The 20531-nt window shown below is 41.6% G+C and overlaps 1 protein-coding gene across 4 annotated transcripts; it reads right to left on the bottom strand.

Moving 5' to 3' along the window:
* Nucleotides 1–1171: 1171 nt before the first annotated feature.
* On the bottom strand, nt 1172–17155 carry FOXM1 (forkhead box M1). Of its 4 annotated transcripts, XM_044678405.1 has the most exons (8): nt 16648–17155; nt 15861–16012; nt 10327–10518; nt 7775–7903; nt 7218–7262; nt 6463–6532; nt 6089–6264; nt 1172–2206 (listed from the first exon to the last, which is right to left on the bottom strand). In XM_044678405.1, the coding sequence occupies exons 1-8, from the start codon at nt 17153–17155 to the stop codon at nt 1172–1174; spliced, it is 2307 nt and encodes a 768-aa protein (XP_044534340.1). The 4 variants fall into 4 exon arrangements, with proteins under 4 accessions (XP_044534340.1, XP_044534341.1, XP_044534343.1 ...); XM_044678406.1 differs by lacking the exon at nt 7218–7262 and having other exon boundaries at nt 6463–6535; nt 15861–16005; nt 16644–17155; XM_044678408.1 differs by lacking the exon at nt 7218–7262 and having other exon boundaries at nt 15861–16005; nt 16644–17155.
* Between the last annotated feature and the right edge of the window lie 3376 nt (nt 17156–20531).

Raw genomic sequence — 20531 nt, 5'->3', positions numbered from 1 at the left:
TTCCCAAAGTTCAGTACCACATTTCTTCTCTCTGCCCCCCCCCCCCCCCCGCCTGTCATATGACTTATATCTTCCTTAGAACTCAGAGAACAGTCTCAGGACACCAAATATTTCACAAAACCCAACATTTCCACCCTGGCCTTTATTGAGTTGGTAGTTACAATTGTGTACCTAAGACTCTGGCCTAACATAAATGATGAAACTCTGGCTTATGGGGTGGGTTGGTTATAAAAGCTGAAGTGCAAATGGAGGGGATCCCAGCATAAGTCAGGGTGACCTTATGATCACCCCCCATCCCACCCATCCTTTAGCCAAACTCTCCCTCTGCAGGGCTGCTTGGCAAAATTTGGAATTCTAGAAGAAATACTCTAGTGATGTCTCCTCCCATTCGGCTATGGGGAACTGATCTCATTACAAGGAGAAGCTGCAGCAATGTTGTGGCTCTCCTTTGTTCCGCTAAGAACCCCCCAGTCCTCAGGAGAGCTACTGTAAGGAGGCCGGTGTAGGGCAAACAGATCTCCTACTGAGGATACATGGTGGGTTAAGAAACCTTGAGAGGTGCATTCCTGACCTGGAAAAACTCTTGAGTCATGAACCTGAGGCTCTAGTCTCCCAGGGAAGACTAAAAACAAGCCATGGAAACAAACAAAAACCCCACGTTGCCCTACCCACCCACTGGCAACCCCCACGATACTGATCTAAGGAAATAAAGTTATGTTAATAATTAGAGGATAATTTGGAGAATATACACTATTTACAATGACCACCTGGCCTCAAAGGGCCACTGAGAGGAGAGTAGGGAAAAGGCGAGGAAAGAGGCTTCTAGATGCAAATAAGTCTGGGAACCCCTCCTGCAATTTTAGCCTTTGTGCTACTGTTCCCACCCATTAGTGCTTGGTGAGGTCGTCAGGCTGGGGATGGAGGTGAGGAGGCCAGACTTCTCCAGGATGGGCAATGACCATCCAACAGACCAGCTCGTAGTCTGCTGGATCAGGAAACAGCTAGGACATGACCGGCTACCTTGACCTAATTGGGAGAAAGAGCTAAGAGAAGCAGACAGGTTCACCAGCTACTGTCAGCCCTGCTGCCTTCACACAGTGTGTGTGACATGGTCTAACCGTTAGACCACCCAACTACTTGTCCAACTTGGACTAGTGGGGAAGGTTGGGTTCTACCGTAACTCAGGGATAAACTGAGACCAACTAATATTGTCGGGGCCAAGGGGATCCTCCTCCAAGCCAGGAAAACTGATGTCCAACAGGATCTTGCTGAGGCTGTCATTCATTGTGTCCAGAACCAGACCTTCAGTCAGGGAACGGTTGGCAGAAAGGCTGGAGACATGCATCTCAGGGGAACCAGGCTTGGGGGCTTCAGGATCTGAGGTGGGAGAGCTGTTGAAGGGGTCAGAGACCAGGTCAAGTGACTCTGGATTAAGAAGCTCCTGGGGTGACTCAAAGAGAGGAACATTCTTCAGTGGGGTAGTGCTGAGATCCAGGAGCCCCATGGAATCTGGCAGGAGAGTGAAAGATCCCTGGGGAGTACGGACTGGGCTGAAATCGAGCCCTGCTTCCTTGTTTGGGGGTGTAAGCCTCCATGGGTCTGGGGTCATAGGGAGGACAGCTTTGCTTGGGGTGGAGGAAATGGGTAGCTTGCATAACATCTCCTTGATTGGTGTTTTAAAGGGACCTCCTTCATCCTGAGAGTGGCTGAGTTGGGAGGTGGGCTCTGGTGCCTCTGGGAGGAAGGAGAGGTCTGTGTTTTGCCTAGAGGGTCCAGGGACCTCTGGGAACAAAAGTTCTGGCTCTTCTAAGCAAGGTGGGATAAGGTGCTGTTTCCTTCTGGATCGGCTCATCTCCCTCCTTTCCCTTCGCTTAATCACCAGCATGTCAGAGACACCCCGTGGTGGGGACTTGAGCCCTGTGAAGGTCTTCTTTGGTCTTGGGGAAGGGAGAAGGGAAGGGTCCTGCCAAGGGTGTGGCACTTCCTCCTTGACCACGGGAAAGGGTGAAGGCCACTCTTCCAGTGGTGGGCTCTCTACTTTGATGGGTCTTGTAAACTGGGATAGTTCTTCCATGGGTTGGAGATCTTCTTCTTTGACAGACTGAGCCCGAAACAAAGGAGACAGTCCTTCCCCAGGTAGGGTTCTTTCCTCTTTCAATGATCCAGAAGTGGAAAAGGGAGATAGTCCCTCATCAGCTAGCAGCACCTGAAGGCAGAACACAGAAATGATGAGAGGGGTGTCTTAGGGTCATAGTCAATCCTCTGCCTTTTAGGAGAACTAAATTACTTCTGCAGAAACTTGGGTATATGGAAAACTAGCCTGTTATTACAAAGCTTCTGGGAAGAAGATTCTTCTTCCCATGGCTACCCATCAAGATCTATAAAACCTCTTTGGCTAAGAACCTGGTTCTCTTTGTCTAAGTTAAATCTCTCCTCCCATACTTTTAAGTTTCCTTTAAAGGATCTTAGATGTTCCTAATCCCCCCAGATAATAATCACATTTATGTTCAAAACCATTCTGAAAACTTTTCTCCAGGAGAAAAATTCAAAGCATCAAAGAATGTCACTTGAAAAATAGACACTGTAGATTTGTTATTTACTATCCTAGTTTTGCTATTTACTTCCCTGGGATATGGAGCAAGTTGCTTTGGTTTTCCAGATCTCAGGTTTCCTTATCTACAAAGCAGAGATAAGATCTACTTCAAAGAATTATTTTGAGGATCAAATGCAATAATGTATTTAAAGATGCTTTAATCTTAAAGTATTATATAAATGTCAACTATTCCATTAACTGCTGACTATATAGACCTCTAGGTCATTCCCCTTCTTTCCTCAATAGATACAGTAATTGGCTCACAATCTTCTTCCCAACCCTTGCCCTTCACATTAAGAGACTTCAACACAATCAATGTGTATTGATATCCCCCCCACACACCCTCAAACCTTTAATTTCTCAATTCCTCAACCTGCTCATTTCTTATGACCTCAGCCACACACAAATGGTCATACTTTTGATCTTGCTGTCACCCACAAATGCACCACCTTCATATTCATGAATTCTAAAGTTCTCTTAATCTGATCATAATCTATTGGTTTTCTGCCTTCTTTTATCAAGCCCTACTCTTCATTTACACTGTGACCACTACTCCCTTAACCCCTCTTAGTTTTATCCCAGGTCATCCTTTCCCCATCTTGAACCCTTGGTTATCCAGTTCAACTCAATACTGCGTCTGAGTCCCTGACCCCCTTATCATACTTCTGATTGTATTCTGCTAAGCTTTAGCTTGGAACTTACTGTCTTTTCCCTCAAACTGTCCCCCTTCCATACTTTGCTATTATTTCTGAGGACATTGCCATTTTCCCAGGTCCCCAGACTCAAAACCTAGATGTCCGCTTCAGGTCCTCATTACCACCTCTCAGCCCTCCCCATCCTCTCCATATCCAATCACATGCCAAGGCTGTCAGTTTTACCTTTGCCACCTCTCGCATATGCCTTCTTCTTTCCTCTGATACCCCCATCACCTTGGCACAGGCCCTCTTCTCCTCCCGCCTGGACTATTGCAAAGAGCCTGTTAACAAATCTCTCCCCACTCTAGTCCATCCTCCATGCTGTTGTCAAAGATATTTTCCTAAGATTTGGTTCCAACTGTGTCACCCCACCTACTCTACAAACTATGGTGGCTATCACTTCTAGGCTCAAATATAAAATCCTGTTTAGCATTCAAAGCTCTTCATAACTTGGACTCCTCCTTTAGCTTTCCAGGCTTCTTACATTTTACAGTTCCACTGTGTACTCTTTCATCAAGCAACACTGGCCTCCCAGTTGTTCTCTGAACAAGCTATCCATCTCTCAACTCTGGGTATTTTCACACTGGCTCTCCTCCATGCCAGGAAGACTACCGCTCCCACCCATCTCTGCCTCCTGGCTTCCTTAAGTCTCACCTGAAACCTCCCCTTTTACAGGGAACCTTTCCCAATCTTTGATTCTAGCACTTTCTTTTAACTTATTTTCTGTTTATCTTGTATATATAGTTTGATTGTGTGTTGTCAATGTGAGCTCTTCGTGGGCGGGGACTGTCTTTTGTCTCTCTCTGTATCCTCAGCACAGTGTCTGGCATAGAAGGGCGTTTCATAAATGCTTATTGACTGACTCTGTATTCAAGATTAGAGCCTAGTGCAATGCATAAAACTGACACTTTATATATTTTCACTCACTAATTGAACTTTCATAATTTGGCTTCTGCTCCCACAACCATCCTGAAACTGCCTCTTCAAAGTTCTCCCAAGACCTCTTAATGACACAACCTATGGCCTTTTTTCTGTAACCAGTTTAGGAATTTCTTTTTTTCCTTCACATCATGTCTTACTCTCCTCTACTGAACAAAGTTAGCCCAAACCCTGACAAAAATGACTGCAAAGACACCTTTTCACTTCCACACACCTTCATTCCTACTATTGTCTGGTCTTTGGATGGAGATGGCTCAATGAAATCAATCTCTCCCCATGGCCCTTTTCTCAGGAAGTACCTTCCTTGAGCTCTAGGCAGTCCCTGAAATTATTAGTTTTCCTGCATCCTTGAAATTCTCTTCTCTTTGGTCTTGTGTCATGGTTCTCTTCTAGCTCTTCTTCTGTTCTTCTGGTTGATCAAGTTTTCCCCTTTGGTGGTTTTTATTCCCCTCTCCCAAGAAAATGCAGGGTTCACTAAGATTCTATCATCACACATCTTCTGGTCTTTTAAAATTCCCTCTTGGTATCTCATCCACTTAACTAATTACTTCTTTGTAGTTGCCGAATTTTTATCATTAGTTCCAGTTCTGTTCTCAGAGTCTGAGCCAGTGTTTCCAATCCCTTTTGGAATTCTCCACCTGTATATTTCATCCAATACTGACTTGACACATCTCAGACCAAACTCTTATTTCCTTAAAAACTCCTATTTCTAGCAATACTACAACCATTTACCCCTAATATAGACTTCTTTCTCTTTTGCCGCTATAACTGATAAGACCCAATGATTTTGCCTTGGAAATGTTTCTTGTAGTTACCTTTTCCCTCACCATTGATTTCCATTTCAAGATCTTATTAAGTTATCATACTGTACTATTAAGTACAGTACCTAAACTACTGTAACAATAATGTCATCTCTTTCTTCACTTTTGGTTTCTACCACCTCTAATCTAGTTTATAGACCATTAGCAAGTGCTTCCTTCCTAAAGCATAGTTCTAATCACTTTACTTACTTGCAGGTCATTTTTTTTTAAAGTTTTTTTTAAACCCTAATATCTTTTATGTATATCCTTCTACATTAATTTTATTTGTTATAGGGCTAGGCAATGGGGATTAAGTGACTTGCCCAGGGTCACACAGCTAAGAAGTGTCTGAGTCCAGAATTGAACCTAGGACCTCCTGTCTCTAGGCCTGACTCTCAATCCACTGAGCCATCCAACTGCCCCCTACTTTCAGGTCATTTTTTTTTTTTTTTAACCCTTGTACTTGGGTGTATTGTCTCATAGGTAGAAGATTGGTAAGGGTGGGCAATGGGGGTCAAGTGACTTGCCCAGGGTCACACAGCTGGGAAGTGGCTGAGGCCGGGTTTGAACCTAGGACCTCCTGTCTCTAGGCCTGACTCTCACTCCACTGAGCTACCCAGCTGCCCCCTCAGGTCATTTTTTGATGGCTTTCTACTGTCAAAAAAATTAAACTCAAAGTTCTTAACATATATGAGGACCTATATAATGTTCCCAAACCTACTTTTCCAGCCTATTTCCCTGGACGAATAACATTCCTGACAAAATGAACTATTATCATTTTCTTAAAAGTTGTTTCATTTTTCTGCTTCTTTGCCTAGTTTGTTCTGAGATCCATCCTGCTCCCCCACCCCCATCTTTAAGGACAGTTAACTCAAAGGCCACCTGCTTCCAACTTTAACATAATTCAGAATGTGATTTTTCATAACTGTTTTATCTTTCTAATGAGAGGGATCAGGCTATATTCAATTTTGTATCCTCTACAGAACTTAGCATAATGAAATTATATATAAATATTTGATTGACTAGATGAATATCCTTACAGGAGAAAGGACACTACTCACCTTGGGGGCAATTCGAACACGCTTGCTATGCCGGACAAGCTCTGAACTCATGAGAGAGGCAGCCAGGGGTAATGGCACCTTCACTGAAGGCTGTAGCACCAGAGATTGGTTCACCGGGAACTGGATTGGTACTAGATATGAGTTGACCCTTGGGAGTAGTGGCTTCATCTTCCGTCCTGAGAGAGAGGATGAGGTGAAGAGCATTACCAGATTTCCTCCCCTTTCTCAATTCCAGAAGTTTACCTACTTTCCCTAGATCAAGCTCAGATCCTTTCCCCAAAGATAGAAGCTGAGAACTTAACCTAAGAGTCCTGATTTTTTTGGACTTGCATCTGAACAAAAGCTGAGCTTAGGAGCTCTTCTCACAAACTTACGTGCACTCAAAGGGAGCTCAGCTTTGATGCCCAGGTTTCGGCGGAGGTCCGGGATAGGCCGCTTCTGTTGCTGCTTGTCAAAATAAGGAAGAGAAAGAAGCCTAGTTTAGAAAAGTGTGGGGGATGAGAGGCAAACCCCACCAGCTGCTCTGCTCTGGAACAGTGCTGTCTCTCTGCCACCTGATAGCCATAAAGGAAGAAAAAGCTGATCCAAGGGGATCGTCATGGGTCCTGCCTCCATGGCCTGTCTGTGGGAAGGGTGAGCAGCATAGTGACCAAGAATACCAGAACAGTGCCCTCAACTATGCCCATGGTGTCTCCCCTGGGAAGCTAGACTGTATGGCTATGTAAGTTGAAAAGAAGAGCAAAGGAAAAGAAATGTGTGTGAAAATAGCTCCTTTCGAGACTCATGTCATTTACATTGCTGCTATTCCATGCCAAGTCTGTGGCACTGTTCTCTCCTGGCATGCTGTACTCTGCTGAACACCTTGCTGTTGCCTGTGGGAAGGGAAAGGGAAGTAGTTGTGACCCCTAGAAAGGTATGTATCTGGGGGAGTCCTGAGATAGTAAGGTGAAGCAACTCAGACCTCTCATGTCTAAGATAGCCTTGGGGTAGTCTGTGTCTAGGACCAGCAGTCATATGGCCCTGGGGTTGCCTGCCCTTCCTTGACCATCTTGTCCCTGTCCACTGAAGTTATGCTGAGCAGCAAAAGGAGAACAAGGCCAAGCCCCGAGCTGGAGAGAGAGAATCTTACTGATTCCAAGTGCTCAGACGATGGTGGAGACCCTGGGTCCAGTGGCTGGAGGCAGCAAGGCATTGGGAAAGAAATAAGATTGAAGTTACCAACCAATTTGGTCAATTTCACCAGTATGGGAAGAAACATAATCCTGACATACTGAAGAACACTTTCATAAAATACTCCTTGAAGGGCTTTAGGTATGAGAGAATGGGAACTCTATCACATCTATGAACATGGCTGTACCCGGAAAACAACTGTTCCTTTCAACAAAGAACCCCTTAGTGTTGATGAATCACGAATGACATCTTAGGTCTCTAGTTTAAAAATGAGTAAAAAACAAAATTTGTCTTTTTTGTTACCTCTAAAAGTTTTTTTTTGGCTGGATTCCTCCTCCCATCCTCCAAAACTTATCTATTTTTCAACTGTACCTAATAATACAAGTTGACTGTCTGGCTGATCAGAGGAGAACAAAATGATAGTTTCTCATGGGTACTGTCACCCTCAATTCTGAAGGGGTTTCTGAGCCTAAGAATGATCCCCAATAGCCATCCACTGGATACCAGGATGCTCACCTTAAACACCTGGTCCAGTGTCAAGTAGCGATTGGCATCAGGGTGGATGGTCCAAAAGGAGACCTTGCCATTGGCAGATGTCTCCCGAACAAACATGTCATGTAGAGAAAGATTATGGCGGATGGAATTCTGAAATGAGATGAAGATATTCAGATCTCAGTTTTAGAAGCATGACTTTTGACTCTCATTGGAGAATGGTACCCAGCTACCTAAATTTTCTTCTTTGTCAACCCTCTTTTTGGGCTCCATCAAATCTCTTTGGCTAACTGTATTTTTTGTCCTAAAATTCTACTTCAATGTCCCCAGGCTCAGCAATGATCCCAAGGATATCAAGTGGGCCCCATTTTTTAGGATAGTGATCAATGATAAGTTGGGTAGTTGTTAGGGAGCAGGAGAAATCAGTTTTGGAGCAATGCAACAGTTAATGCCAAGAGAAGCTTATATAGAAATTAGTCAAGGAGGAACTATGTGTAGCACAGTAGATAGAGCACCAGGTCTGGAGTTGGGAAAACTTGAGTTCAAATCTAGCCTCAGATACTTCCTAGCTATGTAACCTTGGATAACTCACTTAACCCCAAATGCCTAGCCCTTGCCCTTCTTTCTTAAGAGTTGTTTCTAAGACAGAAAGTAAGAGTTTAAGAAAAAGGAAAAAAGTTTCCTTAGTCATCAATGAGAAAGCTTAAAAGCAGTGATATCCTAAAAGCAGTGGTTTGAGAACTAAGACTTATAGTTCATATACCAAGAAGCAGTGTGGTATAGCATTCTCACTTCTGACACATAGTGGCTATGTGACCCTGGGCAAATCACTTAACCACTCAGTGCCCCAAGCAACTCTCTAAAACCAAACAGTTGCAGAGCCACAGGGCAATTTTCCTCATTGTGATTTTCCTGTATCAATGAAATGACAAGTCCAGACCAAAAAGGACTTAAGAGGTTGTCCAATCCCAGAGGACTGGAATGATTTGCCAAAAATCACAGGGGCAGAAAATGGCAGAGGTGGGTTTGGAACCTCAGGTCAAGTCCAAATCTTTCTTCATTTTCTTGCATCACACCTCAGCCACTTTGGTTTTGTCACTGACTGCATCTTAGCTAGTTTCCTTCAAGGCTCAGGTCAAGGGTTACCTTCTATCTGGGGCTTTTCCTGATTCCTTCAGTGGCTAGTACCTTCCCTCCCTTGTTTATTTTGTATATTTATTCAGGATGTCCCCAAAGTCTTAGTGTAGTTTTAGGTTTTGTTCATTTAAAACTAAAATTTGAGGGAGACTACAACATGCTATTAAGCTTCCAGGGCTAAAAAAAGAGTACTTGGACTTTAGGGATACCCTGCAGATGCATATGTAGTTTTCCCACTAGAATGTAAACTCACTTAGGGAAGATGTTTATCTACCCAGAGCCAATCACAGCACCCGACAAACAGAAGGTGCTGAAGAAATGCTTGTTGATTGACAGAGCTAGAATAAGACCTGCGTGCCATAGTCTTCCTATGTATAAAATGAGAGTCAAGTCCTTATACACATTCAACAAATGTAAGAATAAATGAAATAAAGCAGCAACAATATGTTAGACAATAATGACTTGTGCAGCAAGCGGAAGGCAAGGCTGGTCTGAAAAGAAAGATTCATGCGGCAAGAACAGAAGACAAGGGATTGACAGCTTGAGCAACACATCAGAATCAAGACACAAAAGGTACAAAAGGGAGGCCTCAAGGGCACTGGTCGATGTGGGATTTACCAACACAAGAAAATAAGAATATCCTCCTCTGAGAAATTTCAGGTCAATTAAAGCAGAGGTCAAAGAACAGTCAAGACTTTCCTACTGAGATTGCCAGCATTGAGTGCCTAGAAGAGGGCTGCAGGTGCCTAGTCCTATACTCTTTTACCCTTCTACAGTTCCTAGGACAGGGTTCCTGCATCAAGGGCCAAGTATTCTCTACCAAATCGGAGTCTGGCAGTCTAAGGAATGCATAGCACTATGCCCTACTCCCTGCCATCACCTTCTCCAAAGGGGTCAGGAACTCAGCACACCATTTTAAAAAGGTTGCCAATTCCACAAATATATAGGAGAGGGAACTCATCAGCCATTGTAGTCACCCTAATTGCAACTTGAACAGCAGCTAGGTTATTTGGAATTTATCATTCTACATTGATTCTGAAAGTGTTATTAGGAATTGTGGAAACTTGTAAAGATGTTCTAAAAGATTATAAAGTACAAAATTCAATGATCAAAGAGATGACTTCAGCGCAAGTTATATTAAGGCATGACATCAAGTGGCATACGAAGAGTATTTTCTACTGAGCATGGCCAAAGTGGAATTGTGAACCACTTTCTATGCTGGACTGAACAACAAAGTATCATGGTATTATAAGTAGGAACATCTGGATAGGTAATTTCTTGGTAATTTTGCCTAGGGTTTATTGGAAGTTACACATCCAAATATCAGATGCATTTATTTTTAGTTCTAGTCTCTTCTGTATTCAATTGTTCTTCCATGACACCAGATAGTGGGGATTCGGTCACCTGGACCCTGGTTGTTATAGAGACATTATAGAGACCTTCCAGCCCGGTTTGGCGATGTGCTTAAAGTAGGGAAAGTGATCCTCGATCCAGGTGTAGATGTCTTTCAAGGTCATGCGTTTCCGCTCAGTGCTGTTGATGGCAAACTGGATCATGGCCATGTAGGAATAAGGTGGTCTTTCAGATACAGAATCCTGCCAGGAGGTTGATGCAGCTGGAGGTTCTTCAACCTGAGAATAGCAAGGAAGCCAAAGGAAGAAAAGGACAAAAAAGGAAAAAGAGGGAAGGAACCAGTCATAAAAGCTGCCCACCAAGAGTATATCTCTTGGAAAAACCCTCTTACCCAAAGGATGACTAGCGAAAATATGCTCATGTACATCTTACTGAGGGATCTGTCCAATATAGTATCAGAGATTCTATTTCCTCTCACATCAGACCACTGGATTGGCTTAGGTCAGTCTGGATTATTCTTAGGACCACAGATTTATAGAACTGGAAGAAATTTTAGAGATCTAACACTGAGTCCTAAATAGGTTAAGTAACTTGTCTAAGGTCACACAAGTAGTAAATTGCAAGGTTGAAATTTGAACCCAGGACTTCTGACTTCAAACACAACACTGGGAAGTATTTAATTCATAAATGATTCACTTTGCAACCAATATTTTTTCTTGTGTGCATGTGTGTCTTTTCATAACTTTTTTTACAAATTTAAATCTTAAATAATAAGCTTTACTCTTCTTGAGCTGATAAAATACAGCAAAACATCCTGCTCTTGAATACAACCATCACTCAAGAAAGAGAGACATTTACATCATCTTTCTATCTTCATAGTCATATATAATATGTTCTAAAATGTCTCCTCAGATGTAAAACCTAATGCTTGGCTGGGACACAATGGTGCTATTATTTAATATATGGTGAAGTTGAATATAATATATTGATCAATATGGTTCTTTTTTGCACAATAACATTTATTTACAGAAATAAAGCATTTCTTGGTATGGCAGCAAAGCCCCAAATGCTGTTCCATAGAGGAAATATTCATTCCCTTCGTACTCTGCTAGTGTGTTAATGAGTTTATATAGCTCACGTGTTAGAAAAAATTCTCTAGAAATGATTTAAGAGTTCACAGAAGTCCTACTGATACTTCATAGTGGCATGGAGTTGCCTACAGCATGTGAGCTCTGATAATTCCTTCCAACCTAGAAAAACTTTAAGCAAAATCTCAGTGATGGTCTTTAAATCTTCTGTCTGAGAAATCTAGGTGATTTCAAAAAAACTCATCGCCAAGTTGGCACGGAATGATTGATTTTTTAGAAATAGAATTCTCAAAGGCCAAATAATTACTAAGATTCAAGAGATTGCAATTTACTTCAATGGAAGGAGGAACAACAATAATCAAATCATATTCTTGAAATACTGGAGAGATTTAAGTTTTGGATGTTTTATTATTATTAAGTTGGAACTCAGGTTTGTTGTGCCAATTGCTATGTGCCAGTGATAACAAACCTTTTGGAGACAGCATGCCAGCCCTTCCCCCACCAAGAGAGAAAATGCTCCCATTGGGCTGCTGGGCAGAGGGGTGGGTGATGTGAAAAAAATGTTCTCAGGCACAGTAGAGAGGGGGAGGGTGACCATGTGCTCACAGAGAGCACTCAGCATGCCACCTTTGGCACCTGTACCATAGGTTTGGCATCACTGCTACATGCTATATAAGATTGTGCGCTTTATCACAGAAATGATATTGAAGCCAGATGGGCAAAGAAGATAGTAAGTTTTAAATACAAATGACAAATTAAAACAATGGTTCACTCCAGTAGCTCAGGCAAATGTTGAAAGACTCTATTAAAAGTTGAGAAGCTGATAAATTTTTACTTCCCTGAGAACAATTTCATTTTCAATAGGGAAACAGCAGGTACAGAGGAAAGAATGCTATATTAGGAGTCAGAAAACCCAGGTTCGAATCCCATCTCTAACATTAATTATCTGAACAATTTTAGGGAAGTCACTTAATTTTTTATGCTTTAGTTTCCTCAAATGTAAAATGAGATAATTGAAACTAGATGATCTGTAAGATTCCTTCCAGCTCTAATGCTGAAATTCTATGATCTCCCAGAAACTGAAAAAAAAAAAAATGACAAAATGAAATTGCATCACGATCCCATTATTCTAGACCTGATTTTGAACAATAAGGAAGAAAAATAAAAAATAACACTTTGGAAAGAAATAATTTTGTCCCCATCTATTGGGGATTGGTTAAAGAATAGTGGTATGAATAGAATGACAGAGGAAACTGTGAAAGACTCTTTGAACCAATGGAGTTAAATGAGCTGCTAGAACAATTTATACAATGACGACAACATTATAGAAACAGACAATCTTGAAAGACTTTAGAACTATGTTAATGCAATGATAAACCATGAGTGAAGAGAACCAAAGATGAATCATGCCACCCAATTCCTGCCAGAGAAATGATGGACTTAAAATGCAAAAGAAACACACATATTTTTTTTTAATATGGCCATGTAGGAATTTATTTTGCTGAATTATGAATATTTGTTTCAGTAGTTTTGTTTTTTTAGTTTTTCAAAAGAATGGGGGTGTAGAAGGGAGGAATAGTAAATGTTTATAAAAAGAAATCAATTTTCACAAATAAAAGACATTTAAAAAGAATTGCCATTTTAGACATATATAATCCTTGGACACAGTTTAATCTATTTGAAAAACACAGATTTAGAGAAAAGATAGGCAAGATTCCAGAACCCAACAAGAATGACTCTAGAATAAGATTCTGGTGACAAAAACATAAATTATTCTGATGAAGAAAGTGGATAATAGAAACTAAAGAAATATGGAGAGAGAACTCAGTGATAAGATCAGATTTTAAAAAGAAAATCTGCAAGAGATGGCATCAGAGGTAGGTAACAGGATTAATACAAAGGGATTGCAAATTCTGTATATATATTCAGCTAAAATCCAGCATGAGCTGAGGTTTACAATAAATATTAAGGACAACAAAAATGTTTTTTAGAAGCAAAAAGAAAAACATGTAAGAAATAGGACCACTGTTTAAGGAGATGAGGTTATAATAGAAGACATGAAGAAGAAAAACTTTTATTCTGCTTCTATATTCTTTATTAAGAATGATCTTCAGATGGCAAGGAATAGGAAAAAATGGTTAGCAGGAAATTGAAATCCAAGTTACTTAAGATAGCAAGAGAGCACCTAACTATTCTCAGACCTTAAATCATCTGGCAGAAGCAAAATTACATTTCAGCTTATTGAAGGATGTGAGAATGAATGCTGAGTCATTGCTCATGATCTCTGAGAAAAGGTGCCATTGGGAGTGAGATGGTTAAAAAGAAATAATAGAAAAAAAAAAAAAGAAATAATAGATTCTTGGCCTATGAAGATCTTTATTTTTTTTTTATTTTTTTAGCTTACGAAGATTTTTTTAAAAAGGAAGGCAGTGGTAATTATGAACCTGTTAAGAATTTTTAAATTTTTGGCAAGGCTTCTAAACTGCAGACTGAGGTGATGTTGTTGACACATTATACCTGGTAAATGACAAAGCCTTTCAAGACAGTTTTTCAGACTATATGGAAAAAGGTAAAATATGGCTCGGATAACAGTGTAGTTAGGTTCACAAGTGTAGTCTTGATTACTGGAATGACATCAACTTGAATACTGGAATAAAATGAAAATTAAATATATAGATCTGGGACAACCCTAAAAGACATATAACGGAATGCTATCCATCTCCAGAGAAAGAACTGTTGGAGCTGGATGAATACAGATCAAAACATACTATCTTTCACATCAGTGTATTTATGGTTTTATTTTGGAGTTCTGGTTTTCTATGGGTATTGTTCTTACAATAATGAAAATATGGAAGTGTTTTCCATGTTAATAAAAACAAAGGAAATTTTATATACAGAGAGAAATTGAGTATCAAATTATTGAAATGTTGAATACTAGAGTCTGACAGGTATTTATCCTATTCAATCTTCTGACCAAAGATAAAGATAGTAAATGTATTAAACCTGAAAATCAGTGTTACTAGGGAGAAAAGTTAATATGTTGGAAAATAGAATCAGAAACCAAAAAGATCCTAACAAGCTAGAATAGTAAGTCAACTTTCCTAAAGATGAAATTTAATGGGAATAAGTGTAAAAGTACTATAGTGGGGTTCTAAAAGTTAAGTGCACAACTATAGAATGGAAAATATAGGATAATAGCTGATGATAATGGCTAACATTAAACAGTGTTTACTATGTATTACTATGCATTTTCCTAAGCACTATACAGTTATTTGATTCATGACAACTCTGCAAGGGAGCGGCTATTATCCTCATTTTACAGATGAGGAAACTGAGGCAGAGGTTAAGTGACTTACTTAAATAACTAATGTCTGGGGCTTGATTTGAAATCAGGTCTCCCTGACTCCAGGACCAGTGCTGTATCCATCTCGCCACCTAACTGCCCCATAAGAACAGTAAAAATAAGCCAGGGGATTTAGTGAACTCCAAGCCAAATAAAAATCAATAGTGTGATGAGAAGGCCAAAAGAAATTAATATGATCTTAGACTGCATTAAATCTAAGTACTTGAAGGATAAGGAATTTCTGCTTTGCTCAGATCACAGTGAAATAAGGTTATGAACCTTGTAATTCTTTGATCAGAAAATGCCTGTGTTCTATGCCTAAGCAACAATGCTTCTACTTCATGTGGGAATATAATTGTTAATGGGCATCCCAATACTAGATCAACAGTTTTTGTTACTAATAAAGCTGTGGCAGCTACACCTCTAAAACACGGTGGTGCTCCTGAAGCTACGGGGTCCAGCTGGGCCGAATAATAAGTAACTGGGTGCTGAGAGGGTCCCAAAGTTTGAGTTAAAACACCTGAAGCTATCCCTTTCTGCTCATGTACAAAGTAAATGGCTTGTTGTAATTTGGGATGCCTAGAGCAGGGGCAGACAGGACAGCCTGTGTCAGATGTGACAGAGCTGACAGGTGTTCTGGCTCTAATTTAAGTGGTTCAGGGAGAGGTGATGAGGCCTAAGCTGAAGGGGTTCTGGTATGAGTGGAAATAAGGGAACAAATGTGTGATATTGAAAAGGTAGAATTGCTAAGACTGGACAAAGAGGGGTGAGAGGGGAAGAGCCATACAAATAACTGAGATTTTGAACCTTGACAACTAGAGGAATGGTGATTCCTTTGAATGAACTATCTTATGAAGTAGTGACTTTTACAGTGTTCAAACAGATACTGAACGATCACTTGTTGAGGATATTTTAGACAGGACTCATACATTGGGCAGATGGATCATTGGAATAGACTACCTTTCAATTTAATGATTCATACTTACCACTGCACTATTTACTAATGGTTTTCCAATTTCATGCATGGAATGGGGATAGCAGTGTCTCAAGAGGAAAGTAGTAGCGGAAACTGAACTGGAATCAGAAGATTCTGTGATAGATGATCACTCAAGTCACTTCCTTTTCTTGGGAATGCTCTGAAATGATCTTGACTGACCCTTCTACCCATATTACTCTTAAGAAAACTCACCTTGACTTGACTTTGCTCCAGATGTCGATTCTCCTTCTCCTCTATCTCTTGCTTGATGCTGCAGGAACCCAGTCCATCAGAACTCATCTTTCCTAACCACTGAATGTTGGTCAGGCTATCATCCAGAATGCAGCCTGTTGCCTCACTTCCAGCTATCAAAGAAACAAATCAAGGACCCTATTTACCTGCTTGTCAGTAACTTTGTCCAAACAGGCAGTTAAGGAATAATCTTATAGCTTTCAATATTTTGGAATCTGAGAGTCTGTGAATCTAAGATAGCCCCCAAGTTGCTTTGTTCCATTCTAGATTTTGGGGGGAAATTCAGAAGCACTCTGATCTTGGATCTTAATCCAAGCGACCTTGATCTTCAAAGTTCTGAAAACTAGGCAATTTAACCTTACCAAAAAGCCACTCACCCAAGATAAGTCATTTTCTGTCCCTATACTTCAATTTCTTCCACCTAAACTAAAGACTAATCCTATCCTCTTTGCAAGGTCAACAGAAGGAATAATGAACTGAAAGTCCTTTATCAAATTAAGAAAGGGATATGGAAATGCTGAATAATTATTCCCAGTCTTAGAACCCATTTGATGAGAACCAAGGTTTTAGGATTAAAGAAAAGATTATTTCTATTGGTTTTAGGCTAGATGTGATACAACCTAGGAATGAAATATATAGTAATGTAAACAAAACTCATGTCACCAAAAATAGATTTCCATTGTTCCATTTTGTCTAGTAAGGTTTTTTTTATAAGCCTCCCCATCCCTGTACTTTATAGATCACATACCACAGCCCTCCAGTTCCCATCCCCGGCTGGAATGGGCTCCTAGTGGTCTGGATAGGGTCACATCTCTAGTTGTAGGTTTTAGTCCTGTGCTCTCAGCTACTGCCTCTGCCCTCTTGGCCACTTCATCTCCTTGGTTTGGGGGCTGGGATCCTGGAAGTTGGGCAGGGGCCCGCCCACTACTGATAAGGATGAATTTGTTAGGCCCACTGCTGCCACTCTCTTTCCCTTTGGCAGTCAGGGCTGCAATGATGCTCTGTATATCTGTGTTGGTGGGAACTGCCACCACTTGGGTGTTTGGCATGGTGGGATGGTTGATAATCTTGATGCCTGTTGGAAACTTCTGAAGATCAGGTTCTGCCATCTCTTTGGAGGCCTGTATTTGGCCAGACTCTTGTTGAGAAGGAGTCCCTTTGGGCTCTTCCTTTGTTCCTTCACCTGTGGCATCACGAATAGGAAGGGGGAGCTTCCGTCTCTTGAGAATCAAGGGCCGACGGGGGCTAGTTTTCATCGTGAATCCGTGCAATCACTCTCCATTGAAAACCAGAATAGAACCTATAAAGAGCAAGAGAAAGTTTGACATGAATTGTGGGACTGAGAAAAAAGTATACAGAAAGGAGCAAACCCTGATCAATCAGAATGAATTGAAAGGATTGCTATGCTTCAGTGGCAAAAGAGTTAGGCACAAAACCTGGGTTCAAATCCCACCTCTGACACATACTGGCTTTCTAATTTTGGACAAGTCACTTAACCTCTCAGTGCTCTAGGTAACCAAGGCCATTAATCATAAAGATTTCCTCATCCAGATATTCTCTAAACCTGTATGTCCAGTCCTTATCCCTATGGTGACCAAAGTAAGTATGTCTTCTTGTTTAATCTACTCTTACAGGGAGTGGCTAGAAAGAGAATAATTGGTTTCTGGAAGATATTTCTCCTAGGACATAACTGACATCAATATTCATATTTTTCTGATTGACAAATCAATGACTTTAAGCTTATACTCTGTATCTTAAGTTTTCCTTTGCCATGGAATTTGGTGTCTTACTTTACAATTACTATTGAATGTAAACGAGAAGTAGTTGCTTAGCAACTAATTAGCAGAGGGCATTCTAATCTTTCTTCCTAAACAGAAATATATTATATTAATACATTTTCTGAAGGGGAAAAAAACAAGATAAAGTCCTGGATCACTGAAGCAAATGAAAAAGGGGGCTTAAGCTTCATCTATGACTAAGTAATTTTTAATGGCAGAATAAGCAAACCTAAGTCTTTCTGATTCCAAAGCCAGCACTGTTTCTACAATGCCTTGCTGCTTCTGGTAGGCACATTTTCTTGATATAATACCAGGACTAAAAAAATTCAGATTAAGGGTGTTACAATAACCTTTTAGCTACAAGTCAGAATCAAGGGGGGGGGGGAAGTATAGATTCTTATTTATTGCAGTTTGGCACAGTGGAAATATGATAGATTTGGAGTCAGAGGAGGTAGATTTGAATTGTTTCTGCTATTCCTTAATTATATAACCTTGGGAAAATCACAACCTCAGAGGATCTGAGAGTTGAGAGGGACCCTAGAGGCCATCTAATCTAACCCATACCTAATCCAATAACATATTGGACAATAGGTCATCTACTGAGGAATCTGCCATCCCTTAAGGCTTATGCTAATAAGTTTTTCCTGGGTCTAAATTTGCCTCTTTGCAACTCCTGCCAATTATGATCAGCTCTGCTTTCTGAAGTCAAAACACAGTCTAATCTTTCTCCAAGTGACAGTCCCTCAAATATAATCATGAGCTCCCAAAGTCTTCTCTTCTTCCAATTAAACATAACATACTAAATTCTTCACTGACCCTCGTGTTCCATTATTGCAATATTTCAAAATTCTTCATCATTCTGGTTCACCATCTCATCTTCTTGGGATAGATACTCTGAGGCTTCCTACCTAAAATAAAGCTCTTTGAAGCAAACACAGTGCTTCAGATGTATTCTGATCAGAACTTCTCTGAATCTTGGCTTCTTCAACTATAAAGTGAAAGGGCTAATCTCTGAGGTTCCCTTCAGCTCTCATAATAATACTAGTACTAAACATTTGTAAAGTGTTAAAAATTATTTTTTAAAGTATCTAATATTTATTATCTCATTTAATTTGTGGAACATATATATATATAATAGCAAAGGTAGCTATTAACTTCATCTTAAATATGAGGAAAATAAGATAGAGAAATAGCTCTCACTCAATTTCTACAAGTTAGTGGCAGTGTCAAGACTAGAACTCAGATCTGATTTTTTTTCCCCCCATCATTCCATTGTATTTGTGTAAGGTTGGGGAAGTAAGGCTGGTAAAACTAATTCTGGGGATGAGATCTTCAAATACTTATGTGTAAAGACTCATTCTTCAAATGTCATTCTATTAGGAGATATTATCTGGGGAATCAGAAGAATTCTTTATCCTAGGTCTCTATATACAATTTGGGAAATCACAACTATTAACCTAATTGTCATTTGACAAGCTGACACAGACCTCCCTTGAGCTCTTCTTACCTTTTAACTCTTGGCCTTAAATTCTCATTTCTTTCAGGTTCCTCCAATTTTTATCTTTTCTTTCTCTCTTAATTTCACCTCTCTCCCTCAACTATCAGGCTGTTTCTTCTCAAGATGTCCTTTCTCAAATTTAAGTCTTAATTAAGCTCCCTTCCACTCCTAACCCTAGGTATTTGACAACACCTATAGCCCAGTGTTGAACCTGGAAGGTGATATATATGATAGGAGGAAAAAACTGAGACGTTGCCCTCAAGGAATATAAAACCCAATAATGCACATCTGTAATAATAGTAATACAGGATTTTAAGAACATAGTAAACAGCCAACAAAATGCTATGAGGTTTCAACATCTCAGGTTCTTTCGTGAACGCCTTCGATCCCCGACACTGACCCCAGAAGACCCCAGAATACCCAACAAGGGAGGCCTGGTGGGGTTCCTGGAATCACATATTTGGGGCTGGAAGCAGCTTCTTCGGGTCATTGAACCTGCTCCTCTAAAAGTGGCCGAGCTAGGCTTAGGCCTGATATGGCCGGGAGCGCCGGCTGCCCTCCGGGCGAGGTGTCAGGCCGGGCTGCCCCATCTTGGGGTGCCTCCTTAGGGTCATTCATTTCCCTGAGAAGGTCACGGAGGTCGGGGCCCAGATGCCGGGGCAGAACTGGGACCCAAGCTCCAGCCCGAAACCAGAGCTTTCTCCGGGGCTCCCCGCGCCTCTCCCAAGTGTGCCAAGGGCAGCCCGGTCCAAATCTCCGGGGAGGCCCGGGAGTTGGGGGCTCAATTTAAGAGGGCGACCGCGGAGCCCCTATCCCTTTCGGGAGCGGAGTCACCCCCCACCTTAGGCACCTCCAAGGCTCTCTCACCTCAGCACCGCTACCGCTGTCGCTGCCTCCACCAATGCCCCAGGGCAGGCCTCCCGGGGCCGAGCGTCCCCTCAGCCTCAGCCCACGGGGGCCAAGCCAGGGTCCAGGAGCAGGCCCCAGGCCTCTAGGGGCCGGGTCAGCCAAGTCCCCGGCCGCGGGGGGAGGGGTGGGGTCGTCGGGAGGGGGGAGGGGAGAGTCCCAGACCAGGGGAGGGGGAGGAGGGGGTAAGGGGGGGGCTTTCAGTTTGTTCCGCGGTTTGAAATTGGCGCCGGCGGAACGTTGCCGGTCACGTGAGGCGGGCGCCACCAATTGGGGCCTGGCGTCGTTTAAGCGTTCGGGGCCGGAACTCGGGCCGTGCTGAGCTGGGTCGGAGCCCTGGGATTGAGGGGCAGCAGGCGCCGGTGTGAGGAAAGAGGGGAGGGGAAGGGGCGGGCGTGGGAGGAGGCAGAGCACAGCTGAGCGGACCGCTGGGAACCTGCCGGGCGGACT

This window comes from Gracilinanus agilis, chromosome 5 (genome assembly GCF_016433145.1).
Source record: "Gracilinanus agilis isolate LMUSP501 chromosome 5, AgileGrace, whole genome shotgun sequence".
Taxonomy (NCBI): Eukaryota; Metazoa; Chordata; class Mammalia; order Didelphimorphia; family Didelphidae; genus Gracilinanus; species Gracilinanus agilis.
The sequence above is the reverse complement of the archived record's forward strand: the minus strand, read 5'-3'. Positions and strand labels throughout refer to the sequence as shown.

Coding starts and splice junctions, on each gene's coding strand:
- FOXM1 (XM_044678405.1), bottom strand. CDS start 17,155: ATGAAAACTAGCCCCCGTCGGCCCTTGATTCTCAAGAGACGGAAGCTC. Junction 16,013..16,647: donor ATGGGAACTGGAGGGCTGTG/GTATGTGATCTA, acceptor TTTCTTTGATAG/CTGGAAGTGAGGCAACAGGC. Junction 6,265..6,462: donor TGAGCTCCCTTTGAGTGCAC/GTAAGTTTGTGA, acceptor CCTCTCTCTCAG/GACGGAAGATGAAGCCACTA.